Source organism: Chrysochloris asiatica, unplaced genomic scaffold (assembly GCF_000296735.1).
Source record: "Chrysochloris asiatica unplaced genomic scaffold, ChrAsi1.0 scaffold00005, whole genome shotgun sequence".
In the NCBI taxonomy this organism is placed as follows: Eukaryota; Metazoa; Chordata; class Mammalia; order Afrosoricida; family Chrysochloridae; genus Chrysochloris; species Chrysochloris asiatica.
In genome coordinates, this window is record NW_006408523.1 from 13,115,598 (window position 1) to 13,139,457 (window position 23,860).

Consider the following 23,860-nt stretch of genomic DNA (forward strand, 5'->3'; position numbering starts at 1 on the left):
GACTTGATGGCACCTGACAACAACAACAACAACAATGCTGTGGAAAGGAAAACTCTGATTTAAGGTTCTCATTGATGCAGAATCCAAACGCCGAATTAAAGACTACAAGTCTCTTCATTTTGGTTCCATCTACCTTTTTGGCTAAGGAGCTCTGGTAGCGTAGTGATTACGAATCGGGCTGTGAACCTTAAGGTTAGCAGTTCGAAACTACCAGCTGTTCCGTGGGAGAAAGATGAGCCTTTCTGCCCCTGTAAAGATTTACAGCCTCGGAAACCCTGTACAGGGTCGTAATGAGTTGGAACCGATTCCATGGCACATAACCACCACCACCTTTTTGGCTTTTGAACTCTCTGTACGTCTTTTTCGTCACTTTGGTTCTGTGTGGAAAATCTGATGCTGCCTGACCATACCACGCTGTCCCATCATTCTGAACCATTCTGAATCTGTGCAGGAAGTCCCTTGGTTTCGGCCATCTAAGGAAAAACTCCTACTTGACCTTTAATGTTATGTAAACTTACCTTTACTTTGAAATGATGGAACCAACCCCCTTTGCACAACAATTTCTTCATCACAATCACCTTCCCTTGCGGCACGTACAGCTTTTCAGTTCTGAAAAGGCTTCCATTCTTTTTCTGCACTACTGTAAGGCAATAAGAACAGTGTGCTCCTGCCTGACTCACTTACAAATCCAACTTAAAGAAGGCACACTTAGGAACGGGTTTTGTCTGTAATCGGGGAAGACCTGGAGTTTCTCTTCCCTTGTATGCCTTTTAGTATCTTCATTACTTGATAAACTCTTGCTTTTCTTTTTAGACTCTGCTCCTCAAAGTGTGGTCCCCAGATCATCCGTGTTAGCAGCACCTGGGAACTCATTAAAAAGGAACAAAAGTTGTAGTGGAGTTGATTCCAATTCATGATCACCCCATGCGTGTTGAAGTAGAACTGTGCTCCGTAGAGTTTTCAGTGACTGATCTTTTGGGACGTAGATTACCAGGCCTTTCTTCTGACATGCCTCTGGTGGCACTGACTCTCCAGTTGAGCACATTAGTGATTTGTACCATTAATTGTTGTTGTTGTCAGGTGCCATCGAGTCGGAACCGACTCATAGCGACCCCGTGCACAGCAGAACGAAACAATGTCCGAACCTGGTCAACCTCCACTACCGCCGCCACACTTGACGCCATCAATGATGTCACCTGGCTGATCCATCTCATTGAGGGTCTTCCTCTTTTTCTCTGACCCTCCATCTTACCCAGCATGACATCCTTCTCCAGCGACTGTTCTCTCCGGACAATGTGTCCAAAGTATAGTAGCCGGAATTTTGGGAGCCCTTTGCAGATGCAAATTCTCACCTGCAATCCAGTCAGAGGAGTTGAGAGGGAGGAAGAGCCGGGTCGTGGGAGACCTGTGTCTGTTAGACTGCAGGCAACTGAGACGAGGGCCTGGGGATAAGGACAGATGCTTTTAGGGGACCGAGCTCTGACACAGAACCCCCTCCCTAGCTGGATCACCGCAGAAGTAGCAGAGGGCTCAGCAGTCTGTGGTTTAACAAGTTCTTTGGGTATGATTTGGATGCGACAGTGTTTGAGATGTCACTCAGATCTCTGAAGTTGATCCAGAAAACTCTAAAGGCAGGTATCCTGATGAGGTGGATCTTCACACATTTGTAGTCAAGGTAGACTAGTCACTGTAATGTAAGTCTCCACAGTGCGGTAGCTAAACAGTGTAAATGTGCACCTCTCCCTCGTGCTGTGATCCCATTGGGTGCACACTGGGTGGCCTTCCCTGTTGCTTGCAGCTGGGACTCCTCTGGATTTTCTTCTATGTTCTCTGCATTCAGCAGCCCCACAAGTGGAGACAGAGCCAGGACTGGTGTGCAGGGATTGTGTGACTGTACATAGACCGGCGACATCAGCTTTCATACTTTTCTCTGCTTAGACTCAATCACAGAGTTTCAACCTCAGCTGTTTTTACCTGTGTGCCTAGGAATTAGCAACAGGGCTGGGAGCATCTAGTAGCTCAGTCATTGTTGTTGTTAGGTGCCCTCGAATCAGAGTCAGTCCTGACTCTTAATGACCCTGTGTAAGGTTTCCAAGGAGCAGCTGTTGAGTTTGAACTGCTGACCTTGCAGTTCAAGTCGACCTTGCGGTCCAGTACTTCTCCTACAGTGCTACACCAGGACTCCTACTAGAAAATGTAATATGATGCATGTGTCTGGCATTGCATTTTTATTGGACAATACAGATACTGTATTTTTATTGGACAGCACTGAGGAGTCCTGGTGTGGCTGCTCTTCACAAGGTCGGCAGTTCAAACCCACTTGTCACTCCTCGGAAGCCCTATATAGGGTTTCTATTACTAAACCGGCTCCTAACCTCAAGGTCACCAGTTCAAAACTACCACCCATTCTGCAGGAGAAAGATGAGGCACTCTGCTACCGTAAAGATTTACAGCCTTGGAAAACCTGTACAGGGTCACTATGAGTCAGAAGCAACTCCACAGTACTTAACAACAACAACAGTGAGTCAAAGCCACCTTGATGGCACTTCACAGTAATAGTTACATTGGGAGTGGAATGTTTCTATAGGATAAGCACTGGACTGTGAACCATAAGGTTGGCGGTTCAAGTCTACCAGCCACTCTGTGGGAGAAAGATGAGGCTTTCTCCTCCCATAAAACTTACAAACTCAGAGACCACATACAGGGTAGCTATAAATCAGAACTGTCTCAATGACACAAACCAACCGCCACAGTAAGGTATATTTTTTTAAAAAAGTAGAAGAAACAGGTGAAATTAATTTTCATAACATTTTATTTAATCCAGTATGTTGAAAAATATTCAATGTGTAATCCATAGATAATATTAATAGGCTATTTTACATCTTTTTTGATTCTTTTGCCATACCAAGTCTTGGAATTCGAGTGTGTGTTTTACATGTACAGCACTCCTCATTTCAATTTTCCCCATTCAAGAGCTGAATAACCACACGAGGCTAGTGGCTACCTTATTGGACAGTGTCGGTCAAGCCATCTTCTGCCGTACTTGGGATTGAAATAACTTTATACATCTTACTTACATACCAGACTTTGTGGTGCCTCTGACTCAAGAGCAGAGATGTCAGCTTGAGGACTAGGGTGCGCCTGACCCAGGCCATTGTGTTTTCAATAGCCTCATATGGATGCGAAAGCTGGACAGTGAATAAGGAGGATCGTAGAAGAATAGATGCCTTTGAGTTGTGGTGTTGGAGGAGAATACTGAGGGTGCCATGGACTGCCAAAAGAACCAATAGATCTGTTTTGGAAGAAGTGCAGCCAGAGTGCTCCTTGGAGGCCAGGATGGCTAAGCTTCGTCTCTCCTACTTTGGACATGTAGTCCGGAGGAAACAATCATTGGAGAAGGATGTCATGCTGGGTAGGGTGGAGGGTCGGAGAAAAAGAGGAAGACCCCCAACGAGATGGATCGGCCAGGTGGCATCATTGATGGACTCAGGGGTGGCAGCGGTGGTGAGGTTGGCCCAGGATCGAGCATTGTTTCGTTCTGCTGTGCATGGGGTCGCTATGAATCGGTTCTGACTCGATGGCACCTGACAACAACAACAACTGACTCATTCTTGTGTGTTCTTTAACTCACATTCTGGGCGTACTGCTCTGTGGGTAAGAAATGCTTGGTGAGTGATTGAGCAGACAAAGGAGTTAATACATAAATAAATTCATTAATGAATAGATTAAATAAATATAGACTAGCTTTCTTTTGGTTCTTTTGATTTGGTGCAAGTTCTTGTGGTAAGTGCTGGGGCTGCACAAAGCATGGCAGTGTGATGTTGTTGTTGTTAGGTGTGACAAGTCAGTTTCGACTCAGTGACCTTATGCACAACACAACAAAACTCTGCTCAGTCCTGCGCCATCCTCGTAATTGTTAAGTCGGAGCCCATTGCTGCTGCCACTGTGCCGATCCATTTCACTAGGGGTCTTCCTCTTTTTCACTGACCTTCCACTTTACCTAGCATAATGTCCTTCTCCAGGGACTGGGCCCTTCTGATAACACAGCCAAAGTATGAGAGAAAAAGTTCTTCCATCCTGGCTTCTAAGGAGCATCCTGGCTATATTCTTCCAGTACAGATTTGTTCTTACAGTACCTAGTACTTTTAATCTTCTATGACAGTGAATAGTGGGAGAATAATGTGAGCTGCCTTTACTGAGGTTCTAGTATGTACCACATGAGTCCTGGTGTGACACTGTAAGATAAGCACTGGACTGCTAACAGATAGGTAGGCAGTTCAAACCCACAGGCTGCTCTCAGAAGCCCTATACAAAGTTGTTGTGAGTCAGAACTGATTCACTAGCACACAACAACAACAGTATGTATCACAGAATTGCAGAAATTTAATGCTGATAAGAACTTGATCCAAGAGTCTAGTGTGTATACTCATTTTGGGAATGCATGTCCCTGAGCTGGAATCCCTGGAGGATGCCAATGGTTAATTCACTTGGCTGCTAACTGAAAAGTTGCAAGTTCAAGTCCACCCAGTGGCACTGCAGAAGAAAGTCCTGGCAATTTGTTGCTGACAAACCAGCCATTGAAAACCCTATGGATTTGAGTTCTTTGGCACAGTTGGGGTTGACATGAATCAGTCTACTCAATGACAGCTGGCCTTGGTCCCTGAGATGGAGTTTGGAGTTGGCATGCCAGTTCTGGAGAGCTGGATCTGCTAACACTTTTAGATGATTTGACTGTACGCGTACTGTGGAAGGAGTCTTGGTGTGGCACTGTGGGATGAAGCACTGGCCCACAATGTCCGTTTGCACCACAAGGTCGGCAGTTCAAACTCACCAGCCACTCTTTGGGAACCCTACACAGGGTCGCTGTGAGTCAGAACCGACTTACACTTAACAGCAGCAACAACTCTGTATTGGTTGCAATACATCTAGAAATCTTACATTTTTACCCGAGTCTTTGCACGTATATGTGCTGTAGTTATTTTTTAAATGAGATGTTAGGGGAAGATATTGTTTAAGAGTTTCGATTTAAAAATCCTTCTGTGAGCTGTGGAACCTCTGCAGTAAACAGTTTGGCCTTTGCACTTGATTCCTGAGACCAAGAGCGCACCTGAGGCTTAGAGCGGTCCACTGAGAGTCTGATGCTAATTACCCTGCAGCCTGCAGGGACCACATGATATCAGGAAGACAGAGGCCCCCACCAGCTTCCTGGTTGGAGAGAGGGAACATTCTCTTCCTGGGAGGGTAAGTCTGGCTGTCCCCTAGGGAGATGGAAACTCGCTGAGGTCCCTCCCAGACCTCACCCTGTGTTTGGATTCATTTTCCTTCTAGGTTAAAGACACTTCTATCTCTGTAGTTTGTGAGTTGTTTAATGGATTTATTAGATCTAAGATCAAGTTTATATCAGGGTCTAGGCGAGCTCATGAATGTTATATACAGTAAAAGATTCTATTTGAAAGATCAACAACAGTGCATTCAGCCTGTAATATCAGATAGGGACAGTTTCCCCCTCCATTAGTGACCTAATTGCAGAGTATTATGAAGGATGCATGTGGAGGATGTAGCTTTGGCATTTTATTCCTCTTACTGCAGGGAGAAAGGAAATCCTTAGAAGTGTACTCTTCTCTAAACAGATTGCTTCATTGCTTTTGGTTAGGAACCAACCTCTAACCATCACCGATTTGAACTTTACTGAGAGCTTGTAGCTCAGCTGGCAAGCGTTTGTGAAGGGCTTGTAGGCAGCAAACCTCTAGGGTTAGTGTTCTATATTCTCTTCAGGAAAAAATACTTCCAAATAAGTGTTTCAGTATGTGTTATCACACCATTAAAAATATCTGAGAGATGTGTGAAGCTTGTAATGTTCTGTTGGTCCTTTATTATTGGCTCAGAATTGAAAGACATTTTATTTTGGCAGGGGTGGAAGGAATTAGGAGGAAGGGAGGCCGGAGGGGGGTGACTCTGGTGCAAGAACCCACCCACAAAGTTTTGGGTTTTTCCAAAAGTTCAACTAAGTGAAAAACAGTCAGAAATAAGTGAGTTGAAATCTACGATGATCTTTTCAACAAGGGTAAGATGTGTATTCCATCTCATTCAGGGTAATCACTGGACTCCGCTGTCAGATAACATTCATCTGTGTCTGGGCAGAGGTGGTGCGAGAAACCCCTCCCTTCTTCCTTGTATTGGATCTGTGCTTAGACATTGTGGGTGTCCTTGCAATATCTTTTAAGTTATGACGTGTGGATCTGTGATTTCCCAACACTGACAGGTGAAAACCTGCAGCAGAGATACCACCTGGGGAACTGTGAAGGCTTACAGGTCCATGGACCCCCAACCTTGAAGTTCCAATGCAGAAGTGCTGGGTGGGGTCTTGGAATCTGTATTATTATTATTATTATATAAAGCTCCCAATGCTAGTTTTGGAAATAACCTAGTTGATTTTAGCTGTATGGAGAAGACATTCTTTAGGACTGAGGGCCACACCACTGAGGAGTCTTCCAGCTGGATTTTGAGTAGGGTAGGAGGGAGCTGACAGGGTCAAGGAGATCAGACGGGGTCTTGTGCGCCACATTAACCCTGAAGACAGTGGGGTGAAGAGTTGATTCAAGAGGGTGATTGCAGTTTAGTGGATGCAGTAGCTGACCTGCCCTATTTACACATAACCTAGAACTGGGGCTACTTGAAGGAATCTTGGTGGCACAGTGGGTTAAACACTGAGTTGCTAATGACTGGGTTGGCAGTTCAAACCCACCAGCCATTCCCCAGGAGAAAGATGAGTTTGTCTGTTCCTATAGTGATTGGTCGTCTTGGAAACCTGAAGAGGCAGCACAGTACAGGCTGTCCTGTAGACCTGCTGTGAATCAGAATGGACTCGATGACCGTGGGGTGGGTGGTGTTGGAGGACCTGCATGATATGACAGTGAGGAAAAGGGAAGCTTTTATAGCCTTGCTGTTGTTGTTGTTGTTGTTATGTGCCGTGGAGTTGGTTCCAACTCATAGTCACCCTGTGCAGGGTTTCTGAGGCTATAAATCTTTACAGGAGCAAAAAGCCTCATCTTTCTCCTGCGGAACAGCTGGTAGTTTCGAACTGCTAACTGTGAGATTAGCAGCCCGATTCGTAACCAGTACACTACCAGAGCATCTTCCCTGGCATTTATATCTCCAGATATGGCACTGTAGGATAAGCACTAGACTGTGAACCACATGGTCAGCGATTCAAACCCACCAGTTGCTCCTCAGAACCCCTGTGTATACAGGGTCACTATGAGTCAGAATCAATTTGATAGCACTGAACAAAAACAACAATTGCCTTTATTTGTAGCATGTAGTCAGTTCTGACTCAGAAAGAGCCACTCTGTGTAGGGTTTCCAAGGAATGGCTGGTGGGTAGGTTTGAGCTGCCAAGCTTGCAACTAGTAGTCCAATACTTATCCTACAGTAGTATACCTGGTTTGGCTACATATTTTTACAAGAACTCAGGTGAAAAAGTCATACTCCTCAGGATATGTTGTTTAGTGATGACATGTTAACTGCCTTTGTTTTCTCTGGCTTGGCAGTCTGTTAATTTCATACAGGAAATGGGTTACAATGAGTTTGAAAGATACAGAAGGCCCTGATTTAAAGTAGAGGATGGGAAGAAATACAATCGTCTTTGCTCCTGATGGTATTATCTTCTGGAAGGGACATAATTACTACTTTTCAGAAGAGGGGACTTTCCAATTATTGTTAGGAAACTGGCATTCGTCTTAAATGATCATTGTCCTTCAGCTGCAAGCTAAATAAAGCCACAAGTGCTAGTGGAAAGGCTGTACTCACCTCTGCAAAGTTTCCACATTGTGGACTTTCTCTTTTTATGCAGAAGTTGGGGTCTAGAGTTTGTCTAAAGGCCTGTCCTCTACTTAACCCCGCTAGGTAGCTAATTGGGAGTAACCAGAGTCGCGCAGCCCTGCTAGCTCGATCCATCTGTAGATCTTTGTTGTTTTTGCTTGCTGATACTTCACCCTCTACTCCCGCTGGCCCCTGGTGTTAGAGTTGTTGGCGTTGTTAAGTGTAGTGTTTTCTTGGTTGTAATCTTTAAGGAAGAGTCAGCCAGGCCTTGCTTCCTCAGAGCTGCTGGGTGGGTTTGCCTTCAGGTTGGTAGCCAGTCGTAGACCACCTGTGCCATCAGGCTCCTTGTTGTTGTTGTTAAGTGTCATTGAGTCGACTCCAACTCATAGCGACGTCGTGTGGGGTTTCCGAGGAATAACTGGTGGGTTTGAACTGCTGACCTTGAGTTTTGCAGCCCCGTGCTGATCCCACAGCATCACACCAGGAGTCCAGGCTCCTTGTTGTTGTTGTTGTTAAGTACCATGGAGTTGGTTCCGACTCATAGTGACCCTGCTCAGGGTTTCCGAAGCTGTAAATCTTTACGGGAGCAGAAAGCTTCCTCTTCCTCCCACAGAACGGCTGGTAGTTTCGAACTGCTGAACTTGAGGTTAGCAGCCCGATTCATAACCACTACACTACCAGAGCTCCTTAGAACTGTATAAACCAAGGTAGATGGCCCACTAGCTTTGCACCTTATCAACAAAGATGAGACTTGCTTTTATGTAAATTGTATATATAAATAAATATTTAAAAAACAAACAAACAGATGAACTAGGAGGGTAGTGATTTGTGATTTTCATTCGGCTGCTTTGGGAGATGACCATAGGGAGGTGAAAGAATGAACATTAGTCTTCCGGTTGTAATTGGATGAAGCATTTTCTTTTACTGCTCGATTTTTTTTCCTTAAAGTTTCGTTTTTCCCATCAAGAATTTATTTTCTGGAGAGATGGAGCAGCTGATGACTTTAGACCCAGAGAGGGAGAGGGGCTGTGTGCTGACAACCGGGGTGAAGGCTTGCCGGGTATACCCTTTGGTTGGTTGATGATGCATGGAGGGGATTGTAATCATGGCAATGAAATGATATATGATAGGATGAATGTAAAGCTAATGTTTTCCCATGTAAACTATCACAAAATTCACAATAAAACAAAACAAAACAAAAAAAGAATTTATTTTCTGGCCTTTCAAAATTTGTTATGCTGTGAGAAAAGAGAGAAAATTTTAGCTCGTATTTGCTCTTAGGAAGTTTGGGTCTGGAGTTAACACATGCTAAGGGGAGGCTGTTTCATCATTTATTCTATAAGCATACATTCATGCCGACTGTATACACAACACCATATCTGGCATGGAGGGGCCCACACTGTCTTTTCCAGTGCTTAAAGCTGGCCATGGGAGATAAACATGCTCACGTAACTACAAAACAAAGGCTGGCCCGGTTTTGGTAACCCATACTGGGAATTGATTTCCTGAGAAAACTCTCAAGCACATTATGTTTCTCTTGGCTTTGTAAGTTTCCATGTCCTGGTGTGGTGCTGTAGGATAAGCACTGAACTGCTCACTGCAAAGGTTGGTGGTTCAAACCCTCCAGCCACTCTTGAAAGCCCTATACAGGCTTGCTCTAAGTTGGACCTGATGGCACACAGCAAGCCAAACAAATATCTCAAATGTACTGACATTGCCTCGTGCGGTCGTCATCATGATCAAAACAGATGGGTAGTTCCCACACTGAGGGGATTCTGTTCCTTCAAGAAATTCCCTCCAATAATGTTCTCAGAGAACTTACTCTGTTTTAGAACCTGAGGATATAGCAGTGAAGAAAATAGGCAAAACGCTGTGTCCCCAGGAGCTCCTTTGAAAAAAATTTAAAATTTAGAGTTAGACATACATTAAATACAAAATAATGGAATATGTGTACATTGTTGTTGTTGCTAGTGCAGTCGAGTCGGTACCGATTCATAGTTAACCTTGTGTACAACAGAACGACACTGCCTGGTCCTAGACCAACCTCACAGTTGTTGCCACGCTTGAGCCCATGAGGCTGCCATTTTGTCAATTCCTCTCACTGGGGTCTTTCTCTTTTTCTCTGACCCTCTACCTTACCAAACATGATATCCTTTTCCAGCAACTGGTCCCTCCTGACCATATGTCCAAAGTATGAGAGACAAAGTTTGGCCATCCTGGCCTTCAAGGAGCACACACTGGCTGCACTTCTTCCAACACAGATCTTTTGGTTCTTTTGGCAGCCCATGGCACTTTCAATATTCTCCTCCAACACTATAACTCAAAGGCATCAACTCTTTTACTGTCTTCCTTATTCACTGTCCAACTTTCACATGCATATGAGGTTATTAAAGATACCATGTGTACATAGAGAATGCCAGATGGAGATTTAGACTATGGGGCGTTGAAAACAGGGAGTAGGGATAGATGTCACGGATAGAGGTGGGGTTGGCGTCACTGAGAAGCTTCTGTAATTTCTTCAGCTTTTTGTGAATTGGGTGATCCTTAATTTTCCATTCAACCTTTCATACACATTTTGTGTTTTCTCATTGATTGCAGTCCCACTGATATATCATCACTTATCCCATTTTCTCCCCGTGTTTCCTGTTTCTATTCTGCTTTCTAACCCTCCTGAACTGTGTCATTGAATTGTTGTTGTTAAGTGCCATCGAGGCAGTTCAGACTCATAGTATAGGTTTCTGAGGAGTGGCTGGTAGATTTGAACTGCCGACCTTGCAGATCAAACCGACCTTGCGGTCCAGTGCTTATCCTCCAGTGCCACACCAGGACTCCAGCCAGTAGCAGATCGCATTCTCCAAGAATGGAAAAACCAACTCCATTTTACTGTCATCCTCTGAACAAAAAATGCTTCAGAGTCCATACTTTGCTGTCCCGGCACTATGGACTGACCCCAGAGCTGTGTGGGCGGTGATCCTCTTCATCTGTGTTATATTACTGTGTTACAAGGGTGCTTTAGAAAATGTGTGGGAAAATGAATTTAATAACAAAATTTTTCTATGAATTTTTGAAGCGCTCTTGTATCGTAAGCATTTTCTCAATGTAATTAAATTGTTTTAAAACATTTTATTGGTTTTGCTATTTGCCTTGTTGAACCTAGTGGACAAGGGGTATTAGACTTTCTATAACTACCATTTACCAACTTGGTCTTGGTCATCAATCAACAAATTAATATAATGTGCATATTGATACTTCTGATTGCCATCTCATGGTTTGTTTATATAACTGGTGCCTGTTAATTAAAAAGTTGTCCCTACTTAAATAGAATTTGGGCTTGCTAAAGGAAAGAGATTTGCATCTTAAAACTTGAGTTGGTTTTCCAGCTTTTCTCTGTCTGGATTTTCTTTTTCTGTGAATGGAGAAGGGTCTTGTACTTGTCTCTTCTGTAAGTCCCAGATGAATGCTATAGATTTTTCAGACAGTTCACAGGTACACAAACACTTGGATGTAATTTTAGAGGGTTTGCACATCACTGTTCCTCCCAAGTCCTTTCGGCTTTCAGGATGTCTCAGTCTGAGTTCTCTAAAGCAAAACCAGTGAAATATAAACTTAAATATATACAGAGACAGTTATTTTAAGGAAATGTCTCATGATGTTGTAGGGACTGACAAATCCTAATTCTCTGGGTCAGGTGGCAGGCTGAAGGCTTCTGCTGGTGTATGAGGTTGCCAGGGCTAATGAGGAGCCCTGGTGTGCCGCTGCGTGCTAATGCGCCTGCACTGCATGGTTGGTTTGAATCACAAGGTCAGCTGCTCTTCAGAAACCCTACACAGGGTCTCTATCAGTCAGAATCGACTGATTCAATGGCACTTAACAATAGCAACAGCAAGGGATTAATCAACCCCAAATCTGCAGGTCAGGTGACAATCTGGAAGCCTCTGTGGGCTCACAGGATTTCCGGAGCTGATAAATTCAAAATCTACAGGTCAGCGACTGCATTTCACTTTAGTGAAAAGATGCCCAGTGACATAAAATTGGTGTAAGTGTTCAATTTGGCAAATATGATGAGAGTCCTTGGCAATATCTTAGACAGTGGGGCCTCGGATTTGGTTATAAGATACATTTCATGCCTTGATAAATTTGCAGTCTCGCTGAAGAGTTGGACACGTGCAAAGTTAATGAAAGGTATTGGTAAAAGTAATATCTGAAGCCAAAGAGCTAATTACCTGTTACCGGGAGGACTAAGGAAGGTTTCGTGGGGAAGATGGCATTTCAGCTGGATTGCTGGCACGTGTTAAAGACTTTCTGGTGGAAAGACGTCAGCAACTTCTCTGTTTTCAGATTGCAGTGGGGTTTCATCTTATGGTGGGAGGGGAAATATTATATGGGTTTTGAGGTCTCAAGGTGTAGGTATCCTCATAGGCAGATACTGCCCTTGAAAATTCTGTAAATTTCTTGTAAAGTTTTCATGGTTTTGTATTAGCAATCCATGTAATATTTTATACGCATACTAAAATTTGGGAGTCCTGGTGTGGTGCTTTAGGATAAGTATTAGATTGCTAACTGCAAGGTTGGCAGTTCAAATCCACCGGCCTTTCCTTGGAAACCCTATACAAGTTCACTGTGAGTCAGAACTGTCTCCATGGCACTTCACAATAACAACATTAAAATTGAGACCTGAAACCATTATGTAGACAATTAAGTAGTCATTCCATTCTTTTTTGAAAAGAAAAAAACAAAAACCCAAAAAAACTGCTTCCCAGCAGGACTTACTCCTTTCTGTTTTTAATATTAAGGCTTGTGGTAGCGTAGTCTGACTGCTAACCTAAAGGTCAGAAGTTTGAAACTACCAGAAAGATGAGACTTTCTGCTTCCGTAAAGATTTACAGCCTTGAAAGCCCTATGTAGGATCACTAGGAGTTGGAACTGACTCCATGGCACACAGTCACCACCATCACCCTTAATAAGGAGTCCTGTTATGGTGCTGTAGGATAAGCACTGGACTGCAAGGTCAGTTTGAGTCATAAGGTCAGGGGTTCAAACCCATCAGTTGCACTTTGGAAACCCTAAACAGGGTCGCTATGAGTTGGAATCAACTAGATAGCATTTAACAACAACATCCTTAATAAAGGGGTCCTGGTACGGAGCCGTAGGATAAGTACTGGACTGCTAGTCACAACATCAGCAGTTCAAACCCACCAGCCAGTCCTTGGAAATCCTATACACGGTCACGATGAGTCAGAACAGAGTGGACAACACTTAAGAACCACCACCATCTTCTTTAATAAGGAATCCTAGTGACTAAGAGGTTAAGCACTTGACTGAAAGATTAGATGTTCACATCTCATCCCCACTCTGTGGGAGAAAGATGTGGGAGTCTGCTTCCATAAAGACTTACAAACATGAAACCCTGTGGGGTAGTTCTGCTCTGTCTTAGAGCGTCCCTGTGAGTTGGAATGAACTCCACTACAATGGGTCAGTGTTGTTAAATTGTTAAGTGCTGTCAAGTCAGTTTTAACTCATAGCAACTCTGTATGGGGTTTCCAAGGAATAGCGGGTGGGTTTGAACCACCAACCTTTCGGTTAGCAGTCCAGTGCTTATCCTATAGTGACACACCAGCACTCCTTAATGCATGTTGTTGTTGTTAAGTGCCATTGAGTCGGGTCCGACCCATAGCGACCCTGTACAGGGTTTCCGAGGGTGTAAATCTTTACGGGAGTAGAAAGCCTCATCTTTCTCCCGTGGAGCGTCTGGTAGTTTCAAACCGCTGACCTTAAGGTTCGCAGCCTGATTCGTAACCACTACGCTACCAGAGCTCCATGTACAGCACTCATAATGTGTGTCAATCGATCTGCTTGTTATTTTAAGAGTTAAACGAGGCAAAGTGAGGAACAACTTCAGGTTGGTAGATAGCAGGACCACAGTAAACACTTCCACCAATCAGTGGGTTTGTCACACTGTGGCGGCTTGTGTGTTGCTGTGATGCTGGGATGCATGGTGTGGTCTTTGCATCCAAAAGTCCTTAAGTACATCTTGTTCTTTGAAGTGCTGTGAAGGAAGATTTAGTCACCTATTTCCTGTCTTCCCAAGGTGGCATTTCCTCTGTGGCTGTACTGACCAGCGGCTATTCTCATATCCTTGGAGATTGATCTCATGAATCCTTTAAAAAACCACATCCTACTTGGAGGTTTGGGTTCTAAAGTTAAGAGCTATAGCCTTTGGTCATCAGATTTCTAAAGTCAGCATTGGTCTGTCCTACACAAGCAGTAAAGAAACGCAGCACTTTAAATTGCCTGAGAATTTCTGTAGCAGGAAAGCTGACACAGAATCTCGCCATTCCTCTAAATCAAGGGTGGGGAATGTCCGGCCCGTGGGCCGTATAAGGCCCTTGAAATAATTGGTTCTGGCCCTGCCAAGGCAACCGCAGTTCCAGCCATCACAGTTGTTGTTATGTGCCGTGGAGTCAGTTCCGACTCATAGCGACCCTGTACAGGGTTTCCGAGGCTGTAAATCTTTACGGGAGCAGAGAGCCTCATGTTTCTCCCGTGGAACAGCTGGTAGTTGCAAACTGCTGACCCTGAGGTTAGCAGCCCAATTCATAACCACTATGCTACCAGAGCTCCTTATGAGGATTAAATAAATTGAGATTTGTAAGGGATTTGGACAGGGGTTGATATACAACGAGCCATACATTGAGTTGGTCAAATAGCCTAAGTTCCTTCCAATTCCTTTTAGAATGTCCAGCTATTTTGATCCAGGAACTAGGATAGCACTTCTCTTTTTAAAGTCCAGATTTCTGAGGGCTTCATGACTACAGTAATCTGAGGAAGAATTGGGTAAAAATAGAATTTTTCGAGCCATTTCAAAAAAGTTCAAGTTGCATTGGTTGTGCTGTGCTTCACTAACGCTTAGTTGATTTGTAAAGGGTTTTCAACTTGATCCTTTTTACCCCCTTCCTTGCTTTGTAGCACATTGCTAAATTTTGATATAATATTTCAATCATATATTTATGTAACTGAGACTCGGTTTCCCTACTTGTAACCTTACAAAGATGCAGCAATAGCATGGAAATGGTGTCTAGCCTCCTTCAGCTTTACCAGGGCAAAGGAAAATCAAACTCCATGTCAGCCTAAGGCCAATTCCTGTGAGGCAGGTGTCAGACATGCCTCCACCCTCCGGTCTTCTTTACCATCCCCCTCAGAGTGCTCTGAATCTCTGGTAATCTGTTGTAATGGCCACACAGAATTTATAGGCAATACTCACAATTAGGAGATTTATTTATAAGGTACAATTGAGGATCAGAAACAACTCAGGAGGCCGCAGTTCTGTGGTCAGGAACACCTCTTCTCATACGTAAATACCTCTCTCATCCTTGGCCTCTAAGTCACATGACCCCTTGGGCTCTGCCTTGCTAGGTCGTAAATCTTTATGGAAGAAGAAAGCCTCATCTTTCACCCGCTGAGCAGCTGCTGGGTTCAAACTGCTGATCTTGTGGTTAGCCGCCCAGCACGTAGCCAGGGATCCTTACCACGTTTTATATATATACACGACTTGATGGCACTTCACAACAACAACAAATATATATATAATGTATATATATGTGTGTATATTATATATGTATGTAAGTTGTTAGGTGCCGTAGAGTTGGTACCAACTCATAGTGACCCTTTACACAAGAGAACGAGACACTGCCCAGTTCTGTGCCAACCTCACAATTATTGCTACATTTGTGCCCATCACTTCTGCCACTGTGCCAATCCATCTTGTTAGGTCTTCCTCTTTTTCCTGGTGTGGCATTGTAAAATAAGCATTAGACCACAAGGTCAATTTGAACCACAAGGTGACAGTTCAGACTCACCAGTTGCTCCCTGAAAACCCCATATGTAGTCACTATGAGTCAGAACCAACTCAGCAGCACTTATTATTTAGTTATTATTCAACAGTTTCACTATTTACCTGCAACTCCTACTGCTAGGAGCCTCTGGGTAATGCAAACTGGTCATGTACTCAACAGTTAACTAAAAGGTTGGAGGTTCGAGTCCATTCATAGGAATCTAGGAATAAAGGCTTGGCAGCTTACCTCCAAAAAATTAGTCCCTAGAAACCTGTAAGGAGCAGTTCTACTCTGACGCACATAGGGCCACTCTGAGTCAAAATCAACAACCACGACTGTTGTTTACTACATAGTCCCTGGTTTCAAGAGATGAAGCAGTCACTAACTGGGTGAAGCGTAACAGCATCCCAGGAAGTGAAGATTGATTATATTGCTGTCACCCTAAGTTATGGGATGTGAATCACTTTCCTATGCTTTTGTGTATTTTATGAATTTGTCATCATTTCATGTCCATTCATCTGACCTTCCTGACTAGCCACATTGTTAAAGAAGGGTGACGCTCGGCCTTGTGGGTACCCACGTACCTATTGGTGAATTTGAAGTAAAATTCTGTTTAATAAAAATAAAAGTGTTTACCATTTTACATGTATAACATGGTATGTTTGATGAACATGTCCACCTGGCATTGAATGGTGGGTGCATTACATTTTGCCAGGACTGTGGGATTGTGGGCTGTGGGTCGGTGAGGCAGGGAGAGATTTCCTACACCTATACCGGTGAGGCCCATGAGTTAGCTGTGGAGGCCGGAATGCCCTCCCCCTCACTCGTTTGTTTTTCTGCTTTGATCGTCAGCCAAGCATTTGGCGGTTAGCCATCACATAAAGAAAGCATTGAGAAACTTTAATAATTTTAAAACCTCCAGATGACTTAGTCTTCTTCTTTTAAGTTCCATGAGCATCCAATTCAAAGTAATGGTGAAGGAGGCATCTAACTGTGTATCCATTTCTTTTAAAACACTGCACTATTTTGATTTGGATAGATCTGGCCCACACTGTAAGGACTAGACACAATAAGGCCCGTCTTTATCGGAGAGGCCGTCCTCTGTGTATTGTACAATTTGAGGTTTGTTTTCCTTTGGCTGGCGAGTGGGAGCCTCCCATATTACGAGGAGTAGTAACACTCCTGGAGGCTGGCCTTCGCTGTCATGCCTTCCCACCACGCCAGGCCCTGCAGACGGAGCTTCCAGGCGGGACGGAGCTAGCGGCCTGACCACTTGTGCCTGGGAAGCCAGCTTCCTCTCTGTCCCTGGGCCATTGGCATGCGTCTGCCTTGCACGGCCAGGGGCTCACAGCTGTCCCTGCTGGTCCCCGCTGCAGGCGTTCGGACTTGCTTTCTCAGCCCAGAATGCAGGCTGAAAAATGCAGGACAAGTAGCAGAAATGTCAAGAAAGAGCTGGTGATTGATTCTCCCCTACAGCACAAGGATGCAGCTCAGGGCGAAGTGGAGACGGAGAGCCCAGCTCCAGTGTTGGTAAGAGTTTTCACCAGCAGTGTCCTGGACTGCTGTGTGAGGAGTCGGTGTTCGCATACCCTCAGGGTCATGTTTCAAGCTAGCTCTACTTGTCTTTGGTGAACTCTCCTCTCTTTTCCTGTCATTTGACTTCAGATCCATTTTGATTCTTCTTTGTGAGGAAAAGAACTGTTGACTTTTAAAATTTGTGGGTGCGTGTGGTTTCCAGGAGCCTTCTTTATAAAGAACAATCATGTATTGTTCAGAAGAATGTCCCACTTAGCCCTATAGCTTCCAAACATAACCCAGGGAGGCATTGTTTTATATGCCTTCACTTCATAGGGTTGAAAAGAGATGTCCTTTGCCAAAATTGAAAAACAAAACAAAAGTTTTGCATTATATATTTATGCTGTTAGGAAAATTAGGAGGGAGACATTTGGGGTGGTTTAAGAATGTACCTTTTGAAGACTCAGTGTGTTCTCTTTCACCTGTTTTGCTTATACCAAAGTGAGAAAGGACCTAAACTTTGAACCAATCCATAGGGAAATTTCTCTTCTTAGCATCACCTAAACTACTATAAGGAGTTCTGGTAGCGTAGTGGTTACAAATAGGGCTGTGAACCTCAAGGTCAACAGTTCGAAACTGCCAGCTTCTCCATGGGAGAAAGATGAGGCTTTCTGCTCCTGTAAAGATTTACAGCCTCGTAAACCCTGTTCAGGGTCGCTATGGGTCGGAATCGACTCGATGGCACTTAACAACAACAACAAACTAGTATGGCGCTGTAGGATAAGCCCTGTACTACAAGGTGATTTTGAACCACAAGTCAGTGGTTCAAATTCACCAGCCCTTCCTCAGAAACCCTATACAAGGTCACTCTGAGTCGGCAAGGATTCTTAGCAGTTTGCATAAAATCAAGTGCCTTGGTGGACTTTCAAAGGAAGGAATGTGAAAAATGGTTGTGTTATCCCCAGTGAGTAGGTTGTGCCTCTCTTACAGAATTTCTTTAGTACAATAAAAGCACATAATTTTTTAAAGCAAGCTGCAAAAACCACCAGCAGACGTTGCAGAGAGACAATGGAGCCTTTGAAATGATCTGTTAAAGTGATTGTTAAACTATCCTTAGTGGTTTTAACATGCAGGCTCAGTGGCTATTATCATAAAGTGTTTGGATACTAACTTGGTTAATTTTTAATGAATGTCTTAAAAAGAATCCGAACTTAAAATTTTCTGAATGGCAGGTTTGATTCATATTGGGTTGCTTTCTCTGCGGCGTGTGTGACTGATCACCTTATGTTGAATTGCTTTGAAAGTCATATTCCTGATCCTGAACTGAGAAAGTCTGTAACACAGGATCCTTCTTCTCATCTATGGTTGAATGACTTGAACATCCTCCACGCTGTATAGATTTAACTGGTTAAAGTCCTCAGCAGATGTAGCTTACGATTTCTTGGAGGAAGTGGTGTGGTTTGGGTCTTCCTGGTGAATATTTAGAAAAATCTTCTGTCCGCGATGCTCCAGATATGTAGAAATATTTGTTCGAGGGAATAAATATACGACAAAAAAACCTTGTAGTGATTGTCACGTTTAAGTCACACCAAAGACTTTTTTTAAAAAACTTTGCTGGCTCAAAAACTCGACTGCTCGTCTCCTAGTTATTTGTTAGGTCCCATCTCACTCCCTTCAGTCCCACAGGGTGTTGCTTTTCCATTGAGATGAAGAAGGCTGAGCTGGCTGCCCCTACTGCTGGCGGGAGTGAGTGTCAGGGTCCTGGCCACCGGCCCGCACCTGCGAGGGAAAGGAGAAAGCAACTGTGACAACCAAAAGCGTTTTCTACCTGATTGTATTTATTTCTCTTCTTTAGGGGTAAGTGAGAGAAGAGAGCTAATGTCAGAGTAGAGAAGCAAGCGTGTGAAATCAGAGTCTCCATGTAGCTATCTATCCTGCTCAGGCCTATGTGAATTGAGCAAATTGCTTGAAATGTAACATGCTTTTCAAGATGCTTTTTATTAACATTATATTCCATGGGAGAAAGATGAGGCTTTCTGCTCCCGTAAAGATTTACAGCCTCAGAAACCCTGTACAGGGTCGCTATGAGTCAGACTGACTCCACAACACTTAACAACAACAACACTAGCATTCACAGCATACTTTTTGTTGTTGTGCTATTTCACATTGCAATGTCAGTATTTGGTAAGAACTCCCAAATAAACCAACCCACTGGCCATTGAGCTACTCCACAGGGTTTCCAAAGGTGTACATCTTTATGGGCGCAGACTACTTTATTGTTCTCCCTGGGAGTGGATTTGAACCGCTGACCTTGTGGTTAGTTGTCCAACTCTGAGCCCACTGGACCACCAGGGCTCCTAAAGAATCCCAAGTCTGTAGATAATATAAGGGAATTTTGCTGAGTGATTCTTAAAAGAAGGTAATACACGGCATCCACAAGCTTTGCTGTTGTTGTTGTTGTTGTTAAGTGCCATCGAGTCGGGTCCGACCCATAGCGACCCTGTACAGGGTTTCCGAGGGTGTAAATCTTTACGGGAGTAGAAAGCCTCATCTTTCTCCCGCGGAGCGGCTGGTAGTTTCGAACCGCTGACCCTAAGGTTCGCAGCCCGATTCGTAACCACTACGCTACCAGAGCTCCTATAGTTTTACTTAAATACACAGACAACCCTTGGGCAAAATATTATCATATTGTTTAGGAAGCATAAAAGTATTTAATGCATGTATAATAAGAACTACAGATTAAGGCGCTCTGGTAGCGTAGTGGTTACGAATCGGGCTGCTAACCTCAAGGCCAGCAGTTCGAAACTACCAGCTGTTCTGTGGGAGAAAGATGAAGCTTTCTGCTCCCATAAAGATTTACAGCCTCGGAAACCCTGTACAGGGTCGCTATGAGTCAGAACCAACACCAGGGCACATAACCACCACCACCACAGATCATATGGAAATGGGGAAAAACACTCTGGTACTATAGTGGTTATGAATCGGGCTGCTAACCTCAAGGTTAGCAGTTCAAAACTACTAGCTGTTCCACAGGAGAAAGATGATGCTTTCTGCTTCCATAAAGATTTACAGCTTCGGAAACCCTGTACAGGGTCGTTATGGGTTGGAACTAACTCACGGCACACCACTACCACCAATCTTACTCTTTGGCACTGTAGGATAAGTGCAGGACTGAAAGGTTCGTTTAAACCTCAAGGTCAGCAGTTCATACTCACCAGCCACTCCTCAGAAACCCTGTACTGGATCGCTTTGAGTCTGTACTTAACATCCTGATTCTTGAAAGGTGCCCACCTGCAATAAATTTGTGTATTATATGTTTCTAGACAGTTCCTGTGCCAATAAAAGCAAAATTTATTTGTGTATGTGAATTTCTGAAAAATGTACTAGTACTCTACATTTCTGCAAGCTGATTTTTTCCCCAAACTTTATCATGGACTACTTTCTTTGTCACCGCTTGTTAGATTCATGCCATTATTTTTAAGGCTGCATTGAATTCCATTTTATGGCAGTACCACAGTTTAGAGGCCAAACTTTGTCTCTCATACTTCAGACATATTGCTAGGAGGGACCAGTCGCTCGAGAAGGATATCATGTTTGGTAAGGTGGAAGGTCAGAGGAAAAGAGGAAGACCCCCAGCGAGATGGATTGGGAAAGTGGCAGCATCAATGGGCTCAAGCATGTCAACAGTAGTGAGGTTGGCCCAGAATCAGGCAGTGTTTTGTTCTGCTGTGCATAAGGTCGGTATGAGCCAGTAACAACTCAATGGCACCTAACAACAACAGCAAACAACAACCACAGTTTGATACATTATCAGTTTGTTTTCAATTCTTTGCAGTGAGTGATACATACCGCCACAGGGAATGTTGGTAAATACATCTTAAAGCACAGATGAGTCAAAACTAGGATGTTGTCTGTAAAGTTCCTACAGTTTCCTCTTGTCCTTTTATGTGGCATCTCTGCTCGCTGCTACAAGAGGTGAGGTTTCCCTTAGCAGTGATAGCTTTTGCAGTGCTAGATGGTCATTCAGTGTTTCTGAGAGACGTGTGTGGTGGACATTGTAAAGTGTCCAAGACTGTTACCATGGTATGGCTTGTCCCCTACTTTGTGGTGGTCTGTGGAGGAGGAAGTGTGTAGTGAGACTTCCTCATTCCTAGCTTAGGCTCCCTGCCAAACCCATTGAGAAATGACTTTGTGGATTGGGAATGCCTAGAGGGGAACAATCAGGGTATTCTTGATATCCTCATGTTACTTCTCCTGCTTACATTTCAATACCTATTTTTGTCCCTGAACTGCTAGTTACTGGAAATAATACTTTTCTAATTGTTACTGCACAGCTATGCTGAGAAACAGGGGGGTGGGGGTGGCCTCAGAGAATCAAAACTGATTAGGATATTTGTAGTTTGTCAACTTTGTTGCTTTCATGAAGCAGGTCAGAACCATAGCATAGGTCTTATTTTGGGGATCTGTCGAGAGGTTGAAAGATTTGTGGAGACAAGCTGAATTTTTCATGTGTTGGGTGTACCTATTGGATTTTTTGGACAGCGTATATTCAGAGACGCTTTTTCTGTTTTTGAGATGTTTCTGGGATCTTTTTAGTGTTTAAAAAATAAAAAGTGGGATCCGTAAATATGTAACTGGCTATTGTAGGTAAATAAGTTTGTAAGATGCCAGTGTGTGCTGAGTTATAAAGGAGTAGGAGACTTGGTTTCTGGTTGAGCAAACTAGTATATTTCTCAAGAACCCTATTATCTCTTCCAAAGAGAAAGGTAATGAGACCAGATAACATTTTCTATCCCTGAATTCGGTTTATTCTAGAAGTTAAAATAAGTGAATTAAGATTCAAGTCCTAAAGTAAAAGCTATGGGTAATGATCCTGTTGCTGTTAATATTTGAGAAGACATTAGATGGCTGTGATGGAGATAAAGTATATTTATGCAGAAAACTCTGTCACAAGACTTTTATTTAGAAATGATTAATGATATTTCATTGATAATATTTAATAAGTAGGGCTTTTTAAAAATACTGGGTGGTGAAGAAGCAACCACAGGCTTTTGTGTTGTTGTTAAGTGCTCTTGAGGCAATTCTGACTCACAGCGACACTGTACAGGGTTTCCGAGGAGCAACTGGGGGGTTCGAACTGCCTGCCTTGTGGTTAGCAGTCCTGTACTTATCCACAATGTAACACCTGATGGCTATTACCAGAAGACCAAAAAACAGGAAATTCCACTTATTCAGAGTCTCATGTCCTTCTTTATGTTCTTTGTTTTTCCCTTTCATTAGTTCATTCATTTATTCTAATTCATTCAACACGCAATTGTAACTACTGGGATTTGCCACACTGGCTGTTGGTACAGCACCCATCTCTCTCCCCAAGCACAGAGGTCTGAATGGTGGCAGGGATTCATTCCTCCTGATAGCAGGCCCAGTGAGTGTTCATCTCACGCATCCTTTCCCACTTAGGCAAACCACACTTAGGTCATCAGCAGCACCAGCAAGGACGCGGTCTCGGATTTTTTCGCACCTAAAGCTGGCACGAAACCCAGTTGCCATTGAGTCAGTTCTGACTCACGGTGACCTCATGGATAGAGTAGAACTGTGCTTCATAGGGTCTTCAGTGGCTGAGTTATAGAAGTAGATTCTCAGGTCTTTCTTTCTTCTGAGGTTCCTTTGGGTGGGCTCCAACCTCAATCTTTTGATTAGCAACCAGTGTGTTACCTTTTACACCAGCTAGGACCAAAGTAGACTTATTCCTGCTTTACGTTTGAACAGAGGCATCACGACCCCTGATCCTTCAGATGAGCAGTGCACGTGAGTGTGTGGAGCAGTTAGTGAAAGGACTCTCTGGGGAATGCATGCTTAGATAGGGTCTTTATAAGGGAATATACAGGAAACTCCATCTCCCTCCGCCTCCAGCTTCCAGAACTTGCGTGACTAATTAATTATGAAGTGGAGCTCACTCTTACCCTCTGAAGTTACTGATTGTATAGAAAAATGAAATCCAGCCAGATCGGACTGGTTTCTTTTCTCACGTTCTGTTACCAACTTGGAGGCACAATGGTTGGTCATTGATTTTTATTTTAAATGGTTAATGTCAGTTATTTTGTTTTTTTGGTGTAATAATAAAACTAGTGCAAAGACCCTGAGCCGCATGCTGTCTTAAGTCTGTTAGGGGAGTCCCTGGCTGCTGTTGTGCTTGGCTACTTACTATGGAAAGGTTGGTAGTATGAGCTTACCTAGAAGCTTCCTGAAGAAAGGTCTAGTGATCTACTTTTGAAAAATCGGCCATTAAAAAGCCAGTGGGCAGTCCAGAAACAGAGGACCCTAGGACCATCAAGAGAGGAACACACAAATAGAATGTGGGACCTTATCCAGAAAAGCAGCAGCACCAGAGATGGAGGTAGAGATGGGGGCATGGAAGACTCTAGATTCATTAACTAAGAAGAGAAGGACTAAGAACTGGTGGCCAGGAGCAGACTTGTAGAATGTGCCCTTTGGAGATGTGATTTATTATATATGCCTGAGTGGGTTTTTTTGTTTGTGTGTTTTTAGAAAAAAAGCTAAAGTGGATAAAGAGAAATACTTTAAACTGATGGTATAGGGAGGGGATTATAATCAATGTATTGAAACAAGTTATATGAATTGTTGAATGTGAAACTGATAATGTGCCCTGTAAACTTTCACTCAATCCACAAT

The 23,860-nt window shown here is 43.6% G+C and overlaps 1 protein-coding gene across 4 annotated transcripts in view; it reads left to right on the forward strand.

Moving 5' to 3' along the window:
- DOCK9 (dedicator of cytokinesis 9) overlaps positions 1-23,860 on the forward strand; it is a 372,149-nt gene that overhangs the window by 129,608 nt on the left and 218,681 nt on the right. Inside the window, exon 1 of one of the 4 annotated variants that reach the window (XM_006831979.1) lies at positions 16,860-17,182. The exons of the other annotated variants lie outside the window; for them this stretch is intronic. Within the exon in view, the coding sequence (XP_006832042.1) occupies positions 17,057-17,182 (126 nt within the window). The 5' untranslated portion in view covers positions 16,860-17,056. Of the gene's footprint in view, positions 1-16,859; positions 17,183-23,860 lie in introns of those variants that run through there. 4 annotated transcript variants of the gene reach the window in all.